This window comes from Diabrotica undecimpunctata, chromosome 4, assembly GCF_040954645.1.
Source record: "Diabrotica undecimpunctata isolate CICGRU chromosome 4, icDiaUnde3, whole genome shotgun sequence".
In the NCBI taxonomy this organism is placed as follows: Eukaryota; Metazoa; Arthropoda; class Insecta; order Coleoptera; family Chrysomelidae; genus Diabrotica; species Diabrotica undecimpunctata.
The window spans coordinates 69,500,994-69,521,083 of NC_092806.1; the positions used below are offsets into that span (position 1 = coordinate 69,500,994).

Genomic DNA, 20,090 nt, shown 5'->3' on the forward strand with positions numbered 1-20,090 from the left:
CAAAGGAAACCGCAACAATTCTCAGAAACATGCATTAGTTTGTATTTGTGTTATTATTATTTACGATAAAGCTCGTTAAAAATGAAATATAGGTGATTTTCAAGGTGACCCGGATTTTATGATCGCGAGTGTATATATATATATATATATATATATATATATATATATATATATATATATATATATATATATATATATATATATATATATATATATATATATCGGGTTCGATAATAAAACTCGTTGGACTCAATAACACCTAAATCAGTTCATGTGAAAAAAAACCTAAATCAGTTCCTTTCTGCTCGTTTGTAAAAAACCATCTGTCACCCTAATGTAATTTGTTTCATAAAATAAAATACGTACAACATTTCGTAAGTTAAAATATTGTGGATGTTAAACGTCGTCTACACTCTCGATCGAAGTTCTTCGGACGAAGTGTCGAAGTGAAGTGAATCGAGGCGAGGTGACTCTACATACTCGTGAAGTCGAGTAATGTAGTGTGACACTTCGTATTCGAACTTCCGTCCCTTTGACTTGGATGCGAACAGAACGGAAATAGAACGAGGCGAAGCGAAGTCGCATGAAGTACCTGTCTACACTCTTGTACCCGCTGTAGTTCGATCAACTTCACGAGTAGTGTAGTGGCCGCTTTATGTTTAATTTTTACTTAATTTTGTAGTGAGTTCCTGATGAAGTCTCTAAATAATCACAAAGAAACTCAACGACATATACAACTCTGAAGAAATAGCAACAGAATGGCTGAAGTCCAAGTTTGTTGCACTTCCGAAAAAAGCCAACAAATGCGAAGAATACCGTACTATCAACCTTATGAGTCATCTCCTAAAACTGTTACTAAAGACAATCTGTAAGAGAATTTACAAGCTGTGTGAGAGTTAAATTTCCCGTGAATAATTTTTTCCCGTTTAATTCCAAAGATGCCTCAACTGCGACGTATAGGTACGCATGTCTGGTTGATTACGAGAAAGCGTTTAATCAAGTGATACTATAAATTTTAAAAGAAACATGAATTGACAACAAAGTTCGTAGAATAATTGGTAACCTCTACTGGAATCAAACCGCAAATCTCAGAATTGAAAATGGACACACCGAATACTCTAAAGGAATATTTAGCGTACCTTTACATGAAATTGTAAAAAGCATTCTACTAAATGGGTACCAGTTGAACAACATCAGATATGCAGATAACACCATTGTATTGTGGACAACCTAGAAGACCTACACGTCCTTTTAAACAAAATCACGTATTACAGTCATCAATATGTACTCAATATACATGTAAAGAAGACAAAGCTCGTGCTAATTACCAAGAAAAAGATAACAGAAAGTCAACTCTGTCAACCAAAACCCAGTAGAAAGAGTGAAGTACTACAACTATCTTGGCAGCATAATAAATAAAGAATGGAGTAACAACTAAGGACTACTTCAAAAGCCACAATTTCTCACTTAGTTTAAAAGTAAGAATGCTGATATTCTATTTTAGAGAGTTACTGACCACTATCAAATCTCGAAAGCTACAGTATGCGGACACATTATGCGAAATGAATTCAGATATGCCCTCCTACAAGGCAACATATTTGAAACGCGAGGTCCAGTAAGAACATCCTAGTTCAACACAACATCTGTGCAGCTTTTCTGCATTGCTGCAGACAAGATAAAGATTACCATGGTAATCTCCAACATTCGTCACCAATAGGCACATCAAAAAGAAGAAAATTATCTGTCTAATTCACTACATATAACTTCCTTCAACTAAGAATGGAAGGTAAAGTAAAAGGAAAGCACGGTCCTAGCAGATGGCAAAAGACCTGGCTGCATAAAATCAATGATTGGACAGGATTAGATATCCAAACCCTAATAGTAAAATCACAGTATAGAGATGAATTTGTAGAAGTCATCGCCAGCCTCGATTAGGAACGGCAACTAAGGAAGAAGAATTTACTACAGGAAAAGTCTAGGTTACTCCTAAACTAGTAACTGGTCAAGTAACTATCCGGGCTATAGTTCATAACAGATAACTTTTTTTTTATTTACTTGTAGTAATTAGAGTTTTTTAGTTTAAACGATGGTTTCAGATTCAGTGATGATACACTAAAGATTCATAAGGCTCCAAAAAAAAAAGGCGATATGCTTAAAGTGGGGTGACTTTTTAGTTATTTATTAGGTACAATTAGAAATAGAGGCGACCCATAGCTCAGGCGATATAGTGTCTGACTTTCACGTAGAAGGAGGAGATTGATTCTCAGCGCCGGCGAAAACATCTAGATATTTTTCAAATATCTACAGGCACTAGGTCGATTCAGCCCGAATAAAATGAGTATCTGGGCTATATATGGGCTGTATATGGTTAAACAGAAGGATCCTGAAGATACCATTTACAGACAAAGTCACCAATGAAGAAGTACTGCGAAGGATGAACACAACCGCGGATTTGGTCAACATCGCGAAGGGCCGTAAGCTGCAGTACTTGGCACATATAATGAGAAATCAAGGCAGATACGAGCTACTCCAATGCATTTTAGGTAAAATTGAAGGAAAAAGGGCCCCAGGACGAAGAATATCCTGGCTTGCTAACCTGAGGGCATGGTATAGAAAGACCTCAACACAGCTATTCCGTATAGCAACCAACAAAGTTATCATAGCCAGAATGATCGCCAACGTTCGGAACGGACAGGCACCCTAAGAAGAAGAATCTGGGCTAATAATAGGCGGTTAAAGCGTAGCAGTGGCCCTGTTACCTTCCTTGTATACTGTAGGCTCGAGAGATAGCAGACTATCCCGCTATAATCCCAAAGCCGCGTTAGCGGCATAAAACGAGACTATTATTATTAGAAATAGATGCGAATATTCTGAGACAGAACAAGAAACTAGAAGATCGCAAAATTGAGAAATTAATGGATCAAAAGTGTAAACCTCACCCTAAGATAGAATAAGTAACTAAAATAATGCATAAAAAAACCAATACAATGTTCATCCCAATAAGAATGGCTATCTGATTATATAAAGCTTAATTTCATAAAAGTTACTATTCTTTCAGAACTCAGAAAATTAAAAAATCTATTATACCGTAACCAAAATTCAGCTACATCAGAATATTATACTTATTTTAAAAAATAACACTTACTATCCAGTTTCTAATAATATGTCATCTACATTTAACGCAGGTCCTAAAGATAAAAATTCTTCATCGGGTTGTTGTCTCTAAAAACACATAAAGAAATAATTAAATGAGAACAGGTTCTTCCTATGTTAAGTTGTATGTTAAATATATACGCTTGAAAGTCCAAGAGATGCGTTTAGAGCAAATACGTTTCTTGCGACGTAGCAAATGTTGAATACTCTAAATATCAATTACAGGTTATAGATCGAGAGCTAATAGACAATTTTAAAAAATATAGGTGAAAATATTAAAAAAAAAAAATTATTAGTAAAAGGTATAAATAAAATACCCAAACGGGCTATATCACAAATACAGAACGTTTTCGGAATATAAATTCCATCATCAGTGTAACAAAGTGTACATGCTATGAGCCACTAAAATATATGGGTGAAAACCCTTTAAATGTTAAAAATTTATAAATATGTTACATTATATGTTATTAAAAATTAGGATGTTTAAGTTACCGTTGGAATTGGTAACATGGCAACGTATGGCTCTACATCGGTTACTTGGTCCTGAGACAAAGTGTCTTCGAGGACCTGTTGATAACAACTGATCAGTTGTTTACTGTGTCTTCCCAGCACGTGGTGCTTATAAAGTTGATAAAGCTCGTTGTTGTATCGACTTCTGAAGATTCCGTTTTCCCTCACAGGTCCTAGTATTCTCCTCAGTACTTTGTGGCCACTGCCATTGGTCGAATTAAGGTTTTATAGATTCTAATCTTTGTATTTCGGTGGACATTTTTAGACCGAAATATATGGGAGAGGGCAAAATAAGCTCTGTTTTTGCCTGCGTTATTCTCTTCCGTATTTTTCTATCTTCTGATCCGTCGGCATATATTTCTACTCCCAGGTATGTAAATTTTCCAACCGTTTTAATGTCATCTTCATGTATAATATTTTGTGGGACTATATTTCTTCTCGTCTGTATCATTATTTTTGTTTTTTTCTGTGTTAATTTTCAGACCTAGCCTTTTTGTTTACGTTTTTAACTCTGCATATGTTTCCTGTGCTCCTGTTGATGTTCTACTCATATTATTAATATCATCGGTATAAGCGGCCAATTGAACCGTTCGGTTGATCAGTAGATTTCCTCGTCCAGTTTGCATTTGCCTAACCGTATACTCCAGTGCCAGGTTAAACAAAGTTGGGGCCAGCCCATCTCCCTGCTTTAGTCCCTGTCAAATTTTGAAAAAGTCTGTCCGGTGGTTTTGTATTCATACGCATGCCTGAGTTTCATCCATTGTAGCTTTAATGAGTCTAATAAGCTTGTGTGGTATTGCCAATTCAGCCAATATATTGTAGAGTTTATTCCTTTTGACTGAATCGTATGCCTGTTTGTTTGAAGTCTACAAACACGTTGTGAACATCAATGTCATGTTCCCATGATTTACTCAAGATCTGTTTGACTGTAAATATTTGATCCAGTGTCGATCTTCCCCGTCGGAAGCCTGTCTGATACTCTCCAATAATATTTTCTGCTATTGGTTGGAGCCACTGGTTTATAATATACGCGAGGACTTTATATGCTGTACATAGTAGAGAAATTCCATGGTAGTTTTTGTACTGGAGTTTGTCTCCTCTTTTATAGATCGGGCATACTATACGCTTCTTCCAGTCGTCGGGTATTTTCTCCTCTTGCCGTATATCCCTGATAAGTGCATGGATGTGACTTGATAGGTGGTCACCACCTACCTTATATCATTCTGCTGGTATTTCGTCAAATCCCGGGGCTTTATTGTTTTTCTGGGCCTTAATAGCTTCGAGAACTTCCTCTATGATTGGAGCTTCTACTCCATTCTCTACTTTATTCTCTTCTACGTAGTTCGTACCCGTTTCATCTTCCATGTCTACTTGTGTACCAAGTAGGATCTGAAAATAATGCTTTCAGGTTTCTGTGATTTTCTGATCCTTTTTCTAATCCACCTATTATCGTCCATTTTCGTGACATGTCCTTCCCAATTCCATTTTAGGGTTGTTATTTTTTCTAAAACATCTTGTATTCTGGTTCTTCTTCGGATTTCTACGAGTATGTTTGAAATCCGGTCTCTGGGAAATAAGTTGATCCGATCTCCGAACATTGATCGTTCCATTGCATATTGTGTGGTTCGTATTTTATTAAATGTTCTTTTTGTCAAAGTTAGGGTTTTTTTATTGTAAGTGAGGATAGAAAGAATATATTAATAAATTAAGCATTTCCTTTAAGACATTTCAATGATTTTAATGTGTCTCGCAGATGACCAAAGGCAGCCTATGTCAGTCCGTGTAATGTATATGTCGTAGGCAATCTGTGTAACACGTCACTCCGTGAAAAGCCTAGTCATTACAGGTATTGCCGGCAAACGCTTTATTACAATCATTATTACTTTGTTTGACTGCGAACTGCTGTCTACGCTTTAGGTGAACGGTGTTACAGTCCGAATGATTTAAGGTTAGGTTTAAGTTGTTTTTAAATCATTAATTTCATCATAATTCCACGGCTTTTTGGCGTCTTTCTTCACTTGATAGTATTGGTTTACTTTTTCATAAAATGCACCCTTGTGGATATCCATATTTATATAGTAATAAACACTTGCAACGAGATATGTGGTAAAATCTTAATTCGACGACTGAATTGACTAAACATACAACCGTCAGAGGCTGTAACGTTCAATCATTCGGCCGGTATCACCGTTTGCCGTCTGCCAGGGACGGCAGTCCCTGAAATGGCACATAATTTCAGTTAAACAAAGTAATAATGAAAGTAATACAGCGTTTGCCGGCAATACGTGTAATGACTAGGCTTTTCACGGAATGACGTGTTACACCTATTGCCTGCGACATATTACATTTAGACGCAGCAGTCCTCATTATCCATCAATGTCAATACTTTGGCTGAGAACCAAGTTTTTCATTAGTTGTGTTTTTGAGAAATTTATTTTTAGGCCTGTTTGTCGCGAAGTTTCGTTCTCCAGCATTTTCTTGAGATTATCGTATAGTCTGCTATTAGAAGAATGATGTCATTGGCGAATCTCAAATTCCTTAGCATTTTGCCATAGACATTTATACCAATAAGTCATTATAAGTAATTCCAACTTTTCTGTTGGCATATATGTATATTCGAGTATTGTGGTAAATAATTTAGGGGAGATAGTTTCTACTTGGCGTGCTCCTCTTTTATTTCGAAATTTCTTTGTATGTTCCGGGATCCGTCCAAAATCTTAAGCTGTCTCAAATATACGTTTTCTAAATTAACTAAATATTATTATTTTGAATAAGTAACAGTTACGGTGATAGCAACTGAAAAAATAAAATGTATGACAACTTCAAAAAACCGATATGATGCAAATTAGAAGCTGACGGTAAAGTAATATAATAAACAATGAATTTTAATTATCTGAGAATATACGAATAGATATCCAACTCAAGAAATACGAAAAATAAAGTAAGTAGCCAGGCTACAAAAATTAATAAAGTTGCAGGTTTCTTAAGTGACATAATAGAGAAAAACAAACACCTTGATATGACTGAAAATTAAAGTATACAAAGTAACAATATTAACAATACTTACTGCTGTTTCCTTCACCTCTTCTATAATTGAGATAATTTTATTTGAAAAACCTGCTTCGGCTGCAGGTTCTAGATGAATTGGAGTCTGCTCGTCCAATAGAGCTTGCTCCATTGCTTGTAAGACATCAGGCGTTTCTATTATTTTGCTCTTTTTGGTCCGCTTTTTACGTACTACTTTTGCAACAGGCGATAAAGAGCTAATAACATCTGTAACTAATTAATATAGATATATAAAATGACGGTTTATGATACAAAAGATGTAAATATTCCAAATAAAAAATTTCAAAGATCACTCACCACCAATTTCATCGAAACGGATGCTGAAAGAGAAAAATAAAATATATAAACTATGTTTTTAAAAGTATTTGTTTTTTTGGACATGGATATATCTTTTGAAAATTAGGCACTAAAGATTACTTTCTCATCTGCATTCAGTCATTGACAATTTAGTCGAGTTTTCTATTTGAACTCTCGGACATGTTCGGTCACAGGTAAATTTCGATGGAAACGTTAATGATATTCAGTAGTAAAAATTTTCACAAACAGAACATGCATGTGTTTAAAATTTAAAAGAGGAAAGTCAAAAATTTTTATAAATCTAGAGATTAACATCTTGACTGCGGCGGTTAAATACTTAATATAAGGCATACCCCCTATGGCCTAAGTACTTCATGCCCTATAGTACACAGAAGTATAACGTTTGCATATGTTACATACAGAAAACTATTTTGGAAGTATTAATCTACTTTCCTTTCAAACAGGACATGCCGCCAACATCCGGTGTAGCACAAACAGCTACAGCTACAGATAAAATTAAAGATGTTTAAAAAACAAAATACTTTATATTAAAATAAGCAGAACAAACGCATTTTAAAATTGATTGGTAATTTCCGCTTCTTCTTATTAATTATGTGCCTTATTAAAACAAGGGAAACAGTATCCAGGTTGAGCAGAGCAATCGGAACAAAAAGTTATAATCCTACGAACTTTTTTTATCCACTTCACGGTAACTTAAACCTGAAGATTTTAATACCTGACGACAGCCTCTACATATCTTTCGTCGTTTCCTTTCAGGTCCTTCAGGTTTGGTAAAAGTATGCACTCTTTTTTTTGGAAGTGGTTTTTCTTCAGGTGATTGTATTAAATTATAAGCTAACTGACGTCTAAATTCGGTAATGCTCATTTTTGTTTCAGAGCACATATTGAATATAATTAAACTATTAACAATAGCTGTTTCGAGTATCATCTCAAATACTACTTTCCTAAAAATAAAGTTAATAAGAAAGAGATATTAAAATTATTTTTTTTTAACTTATTTTTTTTCTTACCGGTACCAGTTCAAGCTTCGACGTAGCACTGTATGGTAAGATGAGGTATCTGGTCAGAATAGTCTGCGCCTTTCTTTGCAGAGTTGTAATCAATTATACATTTCGGTTTCACAATATCCTCTTTTTACCTATTCTGCATTCCTGTTGGAATCAACTATTTAGTATGGGCTGGGACACTTGAAATCATTAACACAGGTCTCCTATCCATCCACTTAATAATTCTTAGTCCATCTTTTTTTTTCTAATGACCTCTGTTGGCTTTATCTTCTTGGACTAGTTAAAAATAGGTGGTATTCCCTTTCTGTTTCCTCTTAGAGTCCCACAGTACGTCATATTTTCTGCTAACAATCTTTGAATGAGAGGTATTCCTGAATAAAAGTTATCAGCTAATAATATTTTGCCAGCTTTATCTGTGATACACCAAAGTAATTTTAGAACAACTGCTTCAGAATGTGCTACATTAACTGGTTGTTGTTCATTTTTTCCTGTTTAAATACTTACATTGAAAGTATAGCCTTCAGGAGAACAAAGTTTGTATAGTTTTACTCCATATTTATGAGTCTTGTTGGGGATGTACTGACGAAAATGGAGTCTCCCTCTGAAAGGTACCATAGATTAATCTATAACGAGAATGTTGCCAGGCTCCATTATTCTTTGAAAATTTTGAATCAACTTCGTAACTAAATTTTCTATTTTGCATAATCTATTAGTGGTATTAGATGTCTCATTATTTTCAAAATGAAGAAGTTTCAATAAAAGCAAAAAGCGGTCTCGAGTTAAACCTTTTGCGACAAATTTATTATAAAATATATCAGCTTTAGACCAATATAAACCAATATAAACTGTGGTACCTGAGTGAGATCCATTGCAATTATTACCCCTAGGAAGGCTCTTATTCCAGTTTTGTTTGTGTCTGTCCATAAATTTAACCTGGATTTTCTTGAGTGTCGCATATTTAATTGTTGAACAGCAGAAATGTTAGTTTCATTAACAATAATATCCAATATTTCATCAAATACGAAATGACTAAAAAAGTCTATTGGTTTCTGTACCGCATGTGGTTCAATACCAACTAATGTATTCTTTCTTAGTACAAAATCGTCACCATCTACATCTTCTTCTAAATCACACCATTCATCACTATCACTATTCTCAGCATTCTGTTCATTATGATCTGATGGAACTTGCTGATATGGTGTAGTAATAATTTCGTCATCACTATCAATAGAAGAATCTAAATCGGGGGATGAAGAAGATAAAGGAAAATAAATTTTATCTAGCAATGAATTGTCACTGTCAAAGGGATCTTCGATAGTGTCGGATCAGATGAAGATTGAGTTGCTGTCCGCTCATTCTCCATATCGAGTTCATCAGCCTGTTCGTTATCCATTTCGTGTTCTACTTCTGTTCGTATAAACTGTTGTTCGTTTTAATTATTAAAATTTTCATGACTTTCAATCAATCCTGTATTATCATGTAATTCATTTAAAATAGTATTTGCTTCAGAACTCTCTCCAAAGTTTTTATTATCACTGATTGTTTGCTCATTTGCAACTTCTATCAACTTTTGTTTCACTATAGCAATCATATATCTTACCCTTTTCGACATTTTAACAAGTACTGCTCACACTTCAATGAACTACAATAAACTGAAATTGAATATATACAGCGACAAGCACCAACAAGTTGAAACGGCGTTACACTTAAAACGACGTACAAATACCATTTTTATCGCTACCTCAAGATGCGACGGTTTGACCAATTTTACTTCAGCACACTTGAAAAATTACGCACATGCCCCTGGGGATACTTGACGCAGTCAAGGTGTTAAGCTGTTAATTGACTTAAATTAAATAATATCCTGCACTTTCTAAATACGAATTAAAAATCGGTATATAATTTAGGTTTAATTAATAACTTGATAGTACAAATGTGACTTTCGTTTGTCGATATAAAATAATTCACTCCCTAAATCTTGTCTTGTCTTGTCATCTCGTCTTTTTAACTTCTTTTATGTTTGTGTTTATTAATTTTTATGTTTATTAATTTTTTTCTTTCTATGATTACTCTCTCTGTAGTATACCGTTGAATTTGAAATAAGATTATTAAGATTTTCAATTTTTGTTTAAAACTGTTTAGTAGTTTTTAAGATGAGATGAGTAAATGAGAAAACTGTGTGGCACATATAAACTATTTACACTTACCTAATTCCTATAGGGATGTTAACAAATTGAATTGCTTTTGAGCACTGGCCTGAAACAACATAATGTGTAGATTTTAATCGTAACAATTTAAATATTTTTTATATAATAATAGTCTCCCGTTTTATACCGCTTCGCGGCTTTGGGAGTATAGTAGGGTAGCTGAATATTTTTTATTCTTGTTCCTATTTCATTTTTTCTATATAATACCATCAGAACATCTATTATTTATTCGTTTTATTTAGCGTACCTATGGTGTAAGATTACACCACAATATAGAAATATATATTACAATAAAAGCACAACATAATGCAGTCAGGAATTCCCTTACTTTCCTCTAGTAACAAGTACATGGCTCGATGATGGGCAGTTAACTCTTTAATCGGTAATCCCGTCATAAGGCCGGCATTAAAATAACCGAAAGAAACAAGTAAGTGAAGAACTGATAGAAGCAACAAAGAGTATATACATGAAAACAACAAATACAGTAAGAATGTTAAATATACAGTCAGAACCATTTGAAACAACCCAAGGAGTTAGACAAGGGGGAAGTCTCAGCCCAGTACTATTCATAAATGTAATAGATGAGATAGTGAAAGAATGTAAGAAAACATTCAAGAAATACTGCGTCGGTTGGAACAGAATGCAAATGATAAATGCTGAGATGTGTATATTTGCAGACGACATAGTATTAATTGCGGAAACTGCAGAAAAACTGAAATACAACTTAGAGAAATGGAACCTAGAAGCAAGCAAATACAACCTAAACGTAAACAAAGAGAAGACTCAAATAATGAAAATATCAAGGAAACAAGGGACGGAAGATCAAATAGAAGTAATGATAGACCAACAAAAAATAATACAGACAAATTTATACAAATACTTAGGAACAGTAATCAACAACAAAGGAGACATCGAGGATGACCTTAACAACAGAATGGAAAACACAGGAAAACTATTCCAAGCACTAAATAGAGGATTCCTTAATAACAAAGAAATATCAACAAAGACCAAGATGACAATATACAAAACAATATATAGACCTACAGTGACATATGGAGCAGAAAATTGGATATTAAACAAAAGACATCAGAGCAGAATTCAGGCAGCAGAGATGAAATACCTCAGAAGAACGATAGGAGTAAAAAGAACTGATAGAATCAGAAATGAAGAAATAAGAGAAAGACTCAAAATCAAACCGATACTCGAGTCAATCAAAGAGAAAAAATTGGCATGGTTCGGACATCTAACCCGGATGGACAATAATAGACAAGTTAAAAGAGTGTGGGACGCCAAACCAATAGGGAAGAACAGAAGAGGAAGACCCATTAAAGAATGGAACAGTGACATCTCGCAGATACTACAGAGTAAGGGTAAGACTTGGCAGGAAGCAACACAGATGGCATCCAATAGGAAGGAATGGAGAAAGTTCGTTAAGAGCTAGGACACCTCAGAAGACCGTCAAATAGTGTAATGTAATGAATTGTATTTTAAACGGCCCAACACCGAAAGGACAAATGGGTCTACTGATTAAGTAAAGTAAAGTAAAGTAAAATAACCGAATTATTTTAAAATGTAAGATTTATTTGCTCTCACATCGACTACACCGCTTTTGGGCAAGAATAGAGTCGACCAACGGTAACGGTTTAAAAGTTGTAGGTTCAGTTACTTGAGAGATATAGCCATAGATAAGGATATAGCCAGTTACGTAGAAACAAACAAGTAAATCGTACATACAAATTATTGCTCTGGAACACGTGGAATCGAACCGTAAAATAAAATAGTTCTAGTTGTCCAATTGATTTTATATTTTTTTTGGTAAGTACTTATAGTATTTGTTTGATAGTTTACTAGCGTGTTTGATGAGAAATGCAAAATTAGTGCTACTTTTGGAGTGTTGAGTGATACCCGCCTTTTGGCCGGCTTGTCGGTGTACGGTAAAAATAATTGCTTCGCGTATTTGAATAAAACTACATATTTGTATTATTTATACATTTTTTTCTTTCTATCGTAAACCATGGAAAAGAATAGATCTCAAACACGAAGAAAGTATGGTGCGAAAAGGTATCACGAGCTGACAGAAGCGGAAAAAAGAACAAAATACGATCTTTCCACATTAACCGATGAACAAATCGACGAGATCTTGAACTCTAATCTTGCTTCAGATGACGAGTCAGTTTACGAAGATGATGATGATAGCATAGCCGATCCGGATTATGACTACAAGGCGGATGTGCTCACAGCCGAGAACGATGAGATGATTGCTCCTTGTTTACGTGAAAATATCATGGATTTGGATCTCTCCATGAACCTTTCGTTGAAACTAAGTAATCTCACTAATGTTAGTGAATGTTTAGTGGGCGTTTCAGAACCACATGTAAATATATCTACTTCTGAAATAGCAACATTAACTTTTCCGAAACTTATAACACCAGAAACTACAACACCAGAAGTTTCAACAACTGATCCGGATAATCAAATAGACGTTTCAGTATCTCCCGTACCGTTAATATCAAAAGAACCAATTGCACCAACTTCCACACAACTAGCAACAACCACTAAGTTTAAACCAAAGAAAAGACCCAGATCCCCGTTACCAACTGTAGAAGCTACGGGACCGCAAATAGTACCATCAGCGGGTGGCTTTACTGGCACAGGTATGCTAATAAAACACGGAAAGTCAATGCAATACTAATTTTTTCTCTTTCTGTTTTCAGGCTTGGATGCGATCGACAAAAATTCAGCTGAGTTTACGAAAATTGTATGGCGAAAAAAGTCAATGCAATTGCATGTCAATGAAGTCGCATTTCGAGGAAACACTACATTGCCCTTTACTGTAAAAAAGCTAAAGACACCAATGGAGTATTTTTGTTATTTTTTTTACGGATAAACTGATCGACCTGGTTGTTTGTGAAACCAATCGGAACGCACGTTTGAAAGACATAAACACACAATTCAACGTTGATGCAGTGCAGATTCGACGAGACGTCGGAATTCTATTGTACATGTCCATTTTTCGGTATCCCAATATGGAGTCACACTGAGGACAATTCGGATTTATGCAATTCCTGGTGTATGCCACTGAAGAAGTTTGAGCGGATAAAAAAATATGTTTGTTTTGCTAATGAAGCAGAACGTATCCAAAAAGGACAACCTGGATATGATTCGCTTTTTAGAATCAGGAAAGTTGTTAATATTTTAAATGCACGCTTCAATTCAGTTCCAAAGAATGCGCGGTTATGTGTTGACGAGCAAATGTGTTCGACAAAAATTGCGCACCATTTACGCCAGTACATGCCGAACAAACCCCATAAATGGTAAATTAAGTTGTTTGTACTGTGCGATACCACAGGATATTCGTACCAATTTGAGATATATAATGGTGCTGGAGATAACATCATCGTGCCAGGAACACCAGACCTCGGAGCTACCAGCAACGTTGTTATTCGGTTGTCACAAACAATTCCAAATTTCAAAAACCATATTGTATATTGTGACAATTTTTACACATCCTTGCCTCTTCTAGTTTATTTACGAGCTCGTGGAATTATTGGTTTGGGGACAATACGTGCAAATCGAATTCGCAATTGTAAACTTCCGCTTGATACAGATAGAGAAATCAAAGACGCGGAACGAGGTTATCCAGTGGAGTATATGGGTTGTGCATATGGTGTGGATCTTACCACTGTCCTCTGGAAAGACACCAAGAACGTAAAATTTTGTTCAACTTACGTTGGGGTCAAACCGTTTCGGAAATTGAATTCAGACAAACAGATAGCAAAAACGACTCGTTACGACAAAAAAAAAGAAAGAATACATTAATGTTGACTACCCCCAAATAATTCGTAAGTACAATTCGCATATGGGTGGAGTTGACCTCATGGACTCTCATATGGGACGAAGTGGACTGCGCATTAAAACAATGGATGCAATGACACGCATCTTTTACCATCTTCTGGATATGGCTGTCACAAATGCGTTCATTTTGTATCGCAGATCATATAATGAAGATGCCATGAAAACAGATTTCAGAGAAGAAGAAGAAGCTTCACAAGAAAAAAATATGAGACTATTCCAATTTCGTGTGAAAATTGCTAAAGGTCTGTGCTCTTATGTTCAGAAAAGACATATTGGTCCACCTTCAAACTCACCGTTCCCTACTAATATTACTAATGCTGGTACAAAGGCGGCGCATCCTGTTGAAGACGTACGGCACGATGGAGTAGATCATGTTTCTGAATGGATTCCAGGCCTTAAAAAGTCCTGCAAATACTGCAAGAAGTCGGAGATACACACTTTCTGCCCGAAATATCAACTGCATTTATGTTATTCCGGTGCCAAAAATTGTTGGAAAGACTACCACGTCCGTCGTTAATGTGTATTTCATTTATTAGTTATTATCTATTAATTTTTTTACCAAGTTTATATCAATAAAAATTTAAATGTTTAGAACGATATACCGGCCATATGGGCGGCATTCTTCTTTTTCACTTTGTGGCTAACTCAATAAAGATATCGAGAAATTGACTTTTCATTCGTATTTCGCGTACCAAAATTACCCCGAAACCAAAATTTTCAGAAAGTTAAACCCCCGATTTCTATTTTGCCGATTAAAGGGTTAAGTAAGCGTCGTTCAATGGCAATAAGAAGAGGACTTCTTTCTCCACTTGAGGATTGCATCCTTACACTTTCCATATCTTTATTAATAAAAAAGTTAAACTTAAAAAATTTCACTAAAAAGTTGTGAATTAATTTGTTTACAAGAGATTTAAACAAAATTATTATATAAACTTTGACAATCTGGCTAATCAAAGTTATAGAACAACACAAAACTAACATTTTAATTTTTGGTAAATGTTTCTCGCAGCGACTGCGGGCGTGCATAAACCATGCGCGTAAACTATTTTTTTTTTATATCTCCGCAAAAAATTAACATTTACGAAAGCTTAAAAAAAGTTATAGCAGTTTATAGTTAAAATTTTCTTTAAAAAGTGGTGAATTAATTTGTTTATAAGAGTTTTAAACAAAATTGAGCCGTAAGTGTTGGCAGTTTGGTTAATTTAAAATAATTTAATTTAATTTAAAAGATTGATTGATGAACATTTTAAGCTTTGGTAAATGTTCCTATCGCAGACGCTCGCCTCAGAGAGCATTATTAAAAGTTCCATACCTTGGTCTAAAATTAACATAGAAACATTTACTAAAGATTAAAATGTTCGTTTTGAGTTGTTCTATAACTTCCATTAGCCAGATTTTCAAAGTTTATCCCTTCATTTTGTTTAAATCTCTAATAAACATATAATTTCGCAACTTTTTAGTGAAATTTTTAATGTTTAAGTGTTATAACTTTTGTTTAATACAGATAAACTAACTTTGCAAAGTTTTTTTAAAGCTGAAATAATTACCTTTAAAATGAGGGTGTTTTGAAAGGTAATCGCACTTATGAAAGCTAAGTTATACTTGGAAAAACCCCATCGAATGCCAACTTTGCAATTGTTTTTCACAAAATGTGTTATACCTCCGGTTCTAACAATCTAATCAAAGTTTACGAAACGCCATTTTGTTAATTTTTTTTTAAATGAACTACTTTCATTGTGGTAAAATTAAATATCTCTAATAGTTTAGAAGATACAATAATTTAAACAATTTAATTGGTAATAACAAATTATCTCCCGGGTTCTCAGCCTGGCACCCTGGAAAAGCGAATCTATGCAACAAAAACATAAAAAACGTCGAGGTACCGAGGAGACAAAAAAGTGCATACTCAATCCCCCCTCCCTGGGTAAGTACTAACAAGTAATTTCTTTAGCTTAAATACTGGCAATATTTTTTCAATCCAGAGTCCTCGAAAAAGTGTTATATAATAATTTTTCAAGTATTTATTGCATTCGATAACCAAGTTGCAGTAAATACTTCTAAGACTACACAACAACTTGCAAGTCATTAGTGGCTGGAACTGCAAACAATCCCTTAAGTAACCGTCGAAGTACAAACACATAACTTTATTATGGATTTCCGGGTATAAATTAATTATTGGTAACGGATTTGTTGATAGTTTTACTAAAGAAGAAGCTATAGTACTCCTTTTATTGAACGGCAACTATTCTCCGCTATCCAAAAATGCATAAAAAACTTTGTATAGCTTACTAGGAAATTATTCCAGACCAAAGGTAAGTACAAAGGGTATTGAATAATGATAGCTTAAGGCCTTTATTTTGAATAGGAAGGGTTTGAAATTGGTTATTAAAATAATGATTATGATCTAGAAGGTGAAGTGCGTACGTAGAATCTGTTTTACTATTATTGAAAGCCTTTTGTGTTCTGCTATCCGTTTGGTGAAGATTCTACCAGTTTGACCGATGTAGTTTTTGGGCAGTCGTCACATGTAAGTTTGTATACACCATTGTGTAAGTGCTTTTTCTTTTTGTTCTTGTTGTTCTTAATATATTTGCTTAAGTTTTTGTTTGTTCTGAAAGCTGCCGTTATTCCTTTCTTTTTTCTGTGTTTGGCTATTTTTGATGATATCTTGCCTGTATATGTAATCGAGCAGAAAGTACTGAGTTTTTTCCATTATAGGTTACATAGTAGATGTTAGAAGGTAACTGTTTATCATCACATTAGAAATTTATAAGCGCTTGGCGGTAAAGTTTTCTTAGGTTATATGATAGTTCGCCGGTTGCATTTTAGGAGAGTTTGTAGGATTTGTTTGACTTATTTTGAAGAATCTTTTGTAGTGTTCTACTAGTAAGGCTTCTAAATATCAAATAGTGATATAAATAATATTGAAATTTATACTATAAATAGTGAGTATTTTGAAGGTCTTTGATTCTTGTGTATGATATATAATACGCTGGGCAATTGTGGTAACTAATCAATATTCTTCCTGTTTTAGAAAAAATGAAGAAAAAATGTAATCCTAATAATCCCAAAGATGCAGAGGAATTGTTAAAAATATATCAGAGTTTAGAAGATGACGAAACTTTGACTCAGGAAATTGACCAGTGTAACGAAGTTCAACTCACGTTGCATTATCCAAATGACGGAAATGATTCTGGACAGAGATGATGCTGGAAGTAATGAGGAAGACCAGTTTAATTACACTTTTCAAAGTATTGGCCAAGGTACACTATCTCAAAGCATGGATATTACAGCTGTTTCTCGAAAAAACACAGCAATTCAGAAAACAGTGCTGTCAAATACAACTGGGACTGAAACTCACGAATCAGATAACAAAAGAAAAAGGGAGGTTACAGAAATTTCACAAGATTCTGAAAACAGAATAAAATCTATGAAAAGAATCGATCTTAAGTGGAAAAAAGAGCCGTAAATAATATTTTCAAAAACAATATGGAACCCCAGATACTTAATGAATGGAAACAACAAAATTTGAAGCCAATCGATGTGTTTAAATTATTTTTTGATGAAAAATTCATGGACTATCTTTGTAAAGAAACGGTAAAGTACGTTTTACAAAAATCCTGCCCTTTCCCTTTGTCCGTTGATTATTTATATAAATACTTTGGCATACTTATTCTCTCTGGATACCACCCATTGCCTTCTAGGAGTATGTATTTGGAATGTCGAGGAGACTCTCACTCTCATGTAATTAGTAATATCATGAGTCGTAACAGATTTGAACGGATTCATTGATTTTTACACTTTAACGATAATACGTTGTACAACCAATATAGCGTTCACAGTTTAATCCCCAATTGACCGTCTAAATAAACGTTTTCATCATTACCTTCAGCCAGTGAACGGAAGTTTCTCAGTGGACGAAGCCATGGAGTCGTATTATGGGCATCATTCAATGAAGCAGTTTAATTGAGGAAAACCCATCCGTTACGAATATAAATTCTGGTACGTTGCGACCAATAAAGGTTACCTTTCAAAATTATATCCCTATGCTGAAAGTGAAGATAAATTACAAGGTAACTCGTTAGGAAGTTCTGTAACCGAAAAGCTGTGTACAGGATTTTTACCACAAGAATATGTTATCTATATTGATAATTTTTTTTGTATCTTTACCTTTACTGACAAGGTTGAGAGATCAAAAGATACACTGTATTGGCACAATTAGAAAAGACAGGATTGAAAGTACCCAGAGCTCAAAAAAATAAAAAAAATAAATTCGTGGAACTTTCCACGTTCTACATAGCGAAGAACATCAGCTCACTCTTGTTCGCTAGAATAACGAAGTTCAACGAAGTTCAACTGACAATAATGAAGTCATTATAGCAACTAATATTTCAAGCCCAGAAATATTTACTATAGGAAATTGTAACATATGGTCCAGAAAAGTCAAAAAAATTATAGCTGTCCCTTAAAAAACATTGTGCAAATGTGTAACAAGGGAATGGGTGATGTAGACTTATTCGATAAGCTAAGAAATATAAAGGATTAGAATTTGATCTAAAAAAATGGTATTGAGCAATGTTTAGATTTTGCTTGAATGGGGCAATAGTCAACATGTGTTTTCTTTACTGCAACATTGAGGCAATTTCTTTATTAGAATTTTACAGCCGAATTGTGAAGGCCCTGCTGACAGCTCCAGATATTCCAACGCCACGTGAAGTACGTCCAAAATTTTCAAAACATGTTGCTGACGAAATTCGTTTGGATAATGTAGGTCATTTGGTGGAAAATTTTGAAAAACAACGAAGGTGCGGCAAATGTGGCAAATGTACCAAATATCAATGCATTAAATGTAATGTAGGACTTCATCCCGAGCAATGTTTTGTTAAATATCACACGTTGTAAAAATTTTAAAATATATAATGAATGAACGAATATATAATTCTCAAGTTTTGATTTTGTTTTGATAAAAAATTAATTTTGGGCATTAATGGGTAAAATACTATAAAATGTTTGACGCTCTGCCGAAACTGCTGTCGTGATAATAAATTGTGATAAAATTTATGGAAGTGTTGAAAACAAAAGTTTTCAGTGTTTTATTACTTGATAAAATAAACTTTTATCAAGTAACGGTCCAATCCATCACGTATCCCTATTAACTAAGGATACTTATCAAATTCAAAACACCAAAAATCATGTCGGCCTGTGTAGTCGTTCGCCAACCCTATGAATAGATGGAACAGATCTTTTTAGAATCAAATAAAAACATGTAACTCCAATATGCAGTCTCTACAAAAGATCTTTTAGGTCTCAGTGTCAAAAGATTTATGTATAAGTACAAACAACCTCTTTAAAAATCTATAACCTACAATCTACATGTAACAAATAATTAATACAATAAAAAATATTTAATTATTAATACAGAAAAAAGACCTTTTCATAAAATAAAAAAATTCAAATGAACATACCTTGAAGTATAATGACTTGTTCTCTGTAAATTTTAATAGCTCCATATGTCAAGATTGTGGAAAGTCTAAGCGAAAATCTCTTTTTCGGTGCAGTGGAAGTAGTTATAACATACTGTATTATATTATCACTGAAAAAAAAAAGTATAAGTAATAAAACTTCCTAAATAGCATTAATTTGTCTGTGCTAATTGAATAAGATTTTTTATAAGAGTGAATTAATTATTATTCCGACAATTGCGTGCCTGGAGGCCCAATAAATTAAAATTTTATTGAATATCTTCAAAACGGATAATATTTATATTCCAAACCTGAATCGTTCATAAGTTTGTTCCTATCTTTATTATTTTCTATTTTATTTATTTATTATTATCTATTTTTCTAATTTGGATCAATTATTACTCCAAAACTCACCCGATAAGCCAGATCACTAGTATGTCTTCCTCATGATTACATAAATCCCCACAATATCGCGAAACGGAATGAAATGGAAAAGGACAGAGATAAGAGCG

The 20,090-nt window shown here is 34.2% G+C and overlaps 1 protein-coding gene across 1 annotated transcript in view; it reads right to left on the reverse strand.

The window, feature by feature from the left end:
* Positions 1-20,090, reverse strand: part of LOC140438705 (uncharacterized) — a 69,839-nt gene that overhangs the window by 40,694 nt on the left and 9,055 nt on the right. The window contains exons 2-7 of the mRNA XM_072528349.1: positions 19,582-19,709; positions 10,262-10,310; positions 8,988-9,275; positions 7,027-7,049; positions 6,731-6,942; positions 3,146-3,222 (exon numbers count right to left, since the gene is read on the reverse strand). Coding sequence (XP_072384450.1) covers positions 3,146-3,222; positions 6,731-6,942; positions 7,027-7,049; positions 8,988-9,275; positions 10,262-10,310; positions 19,582-19,709 — 777 coding nt within the window. The remainder of the gene's footprint in view (positions 1-3,145; positions 3,223-6,730; positions 6,943-7,026; positions 7,050-8,987; positions 9,276-10,261; positions 10,311-19,581; positions 19,710-20,090) is intronic.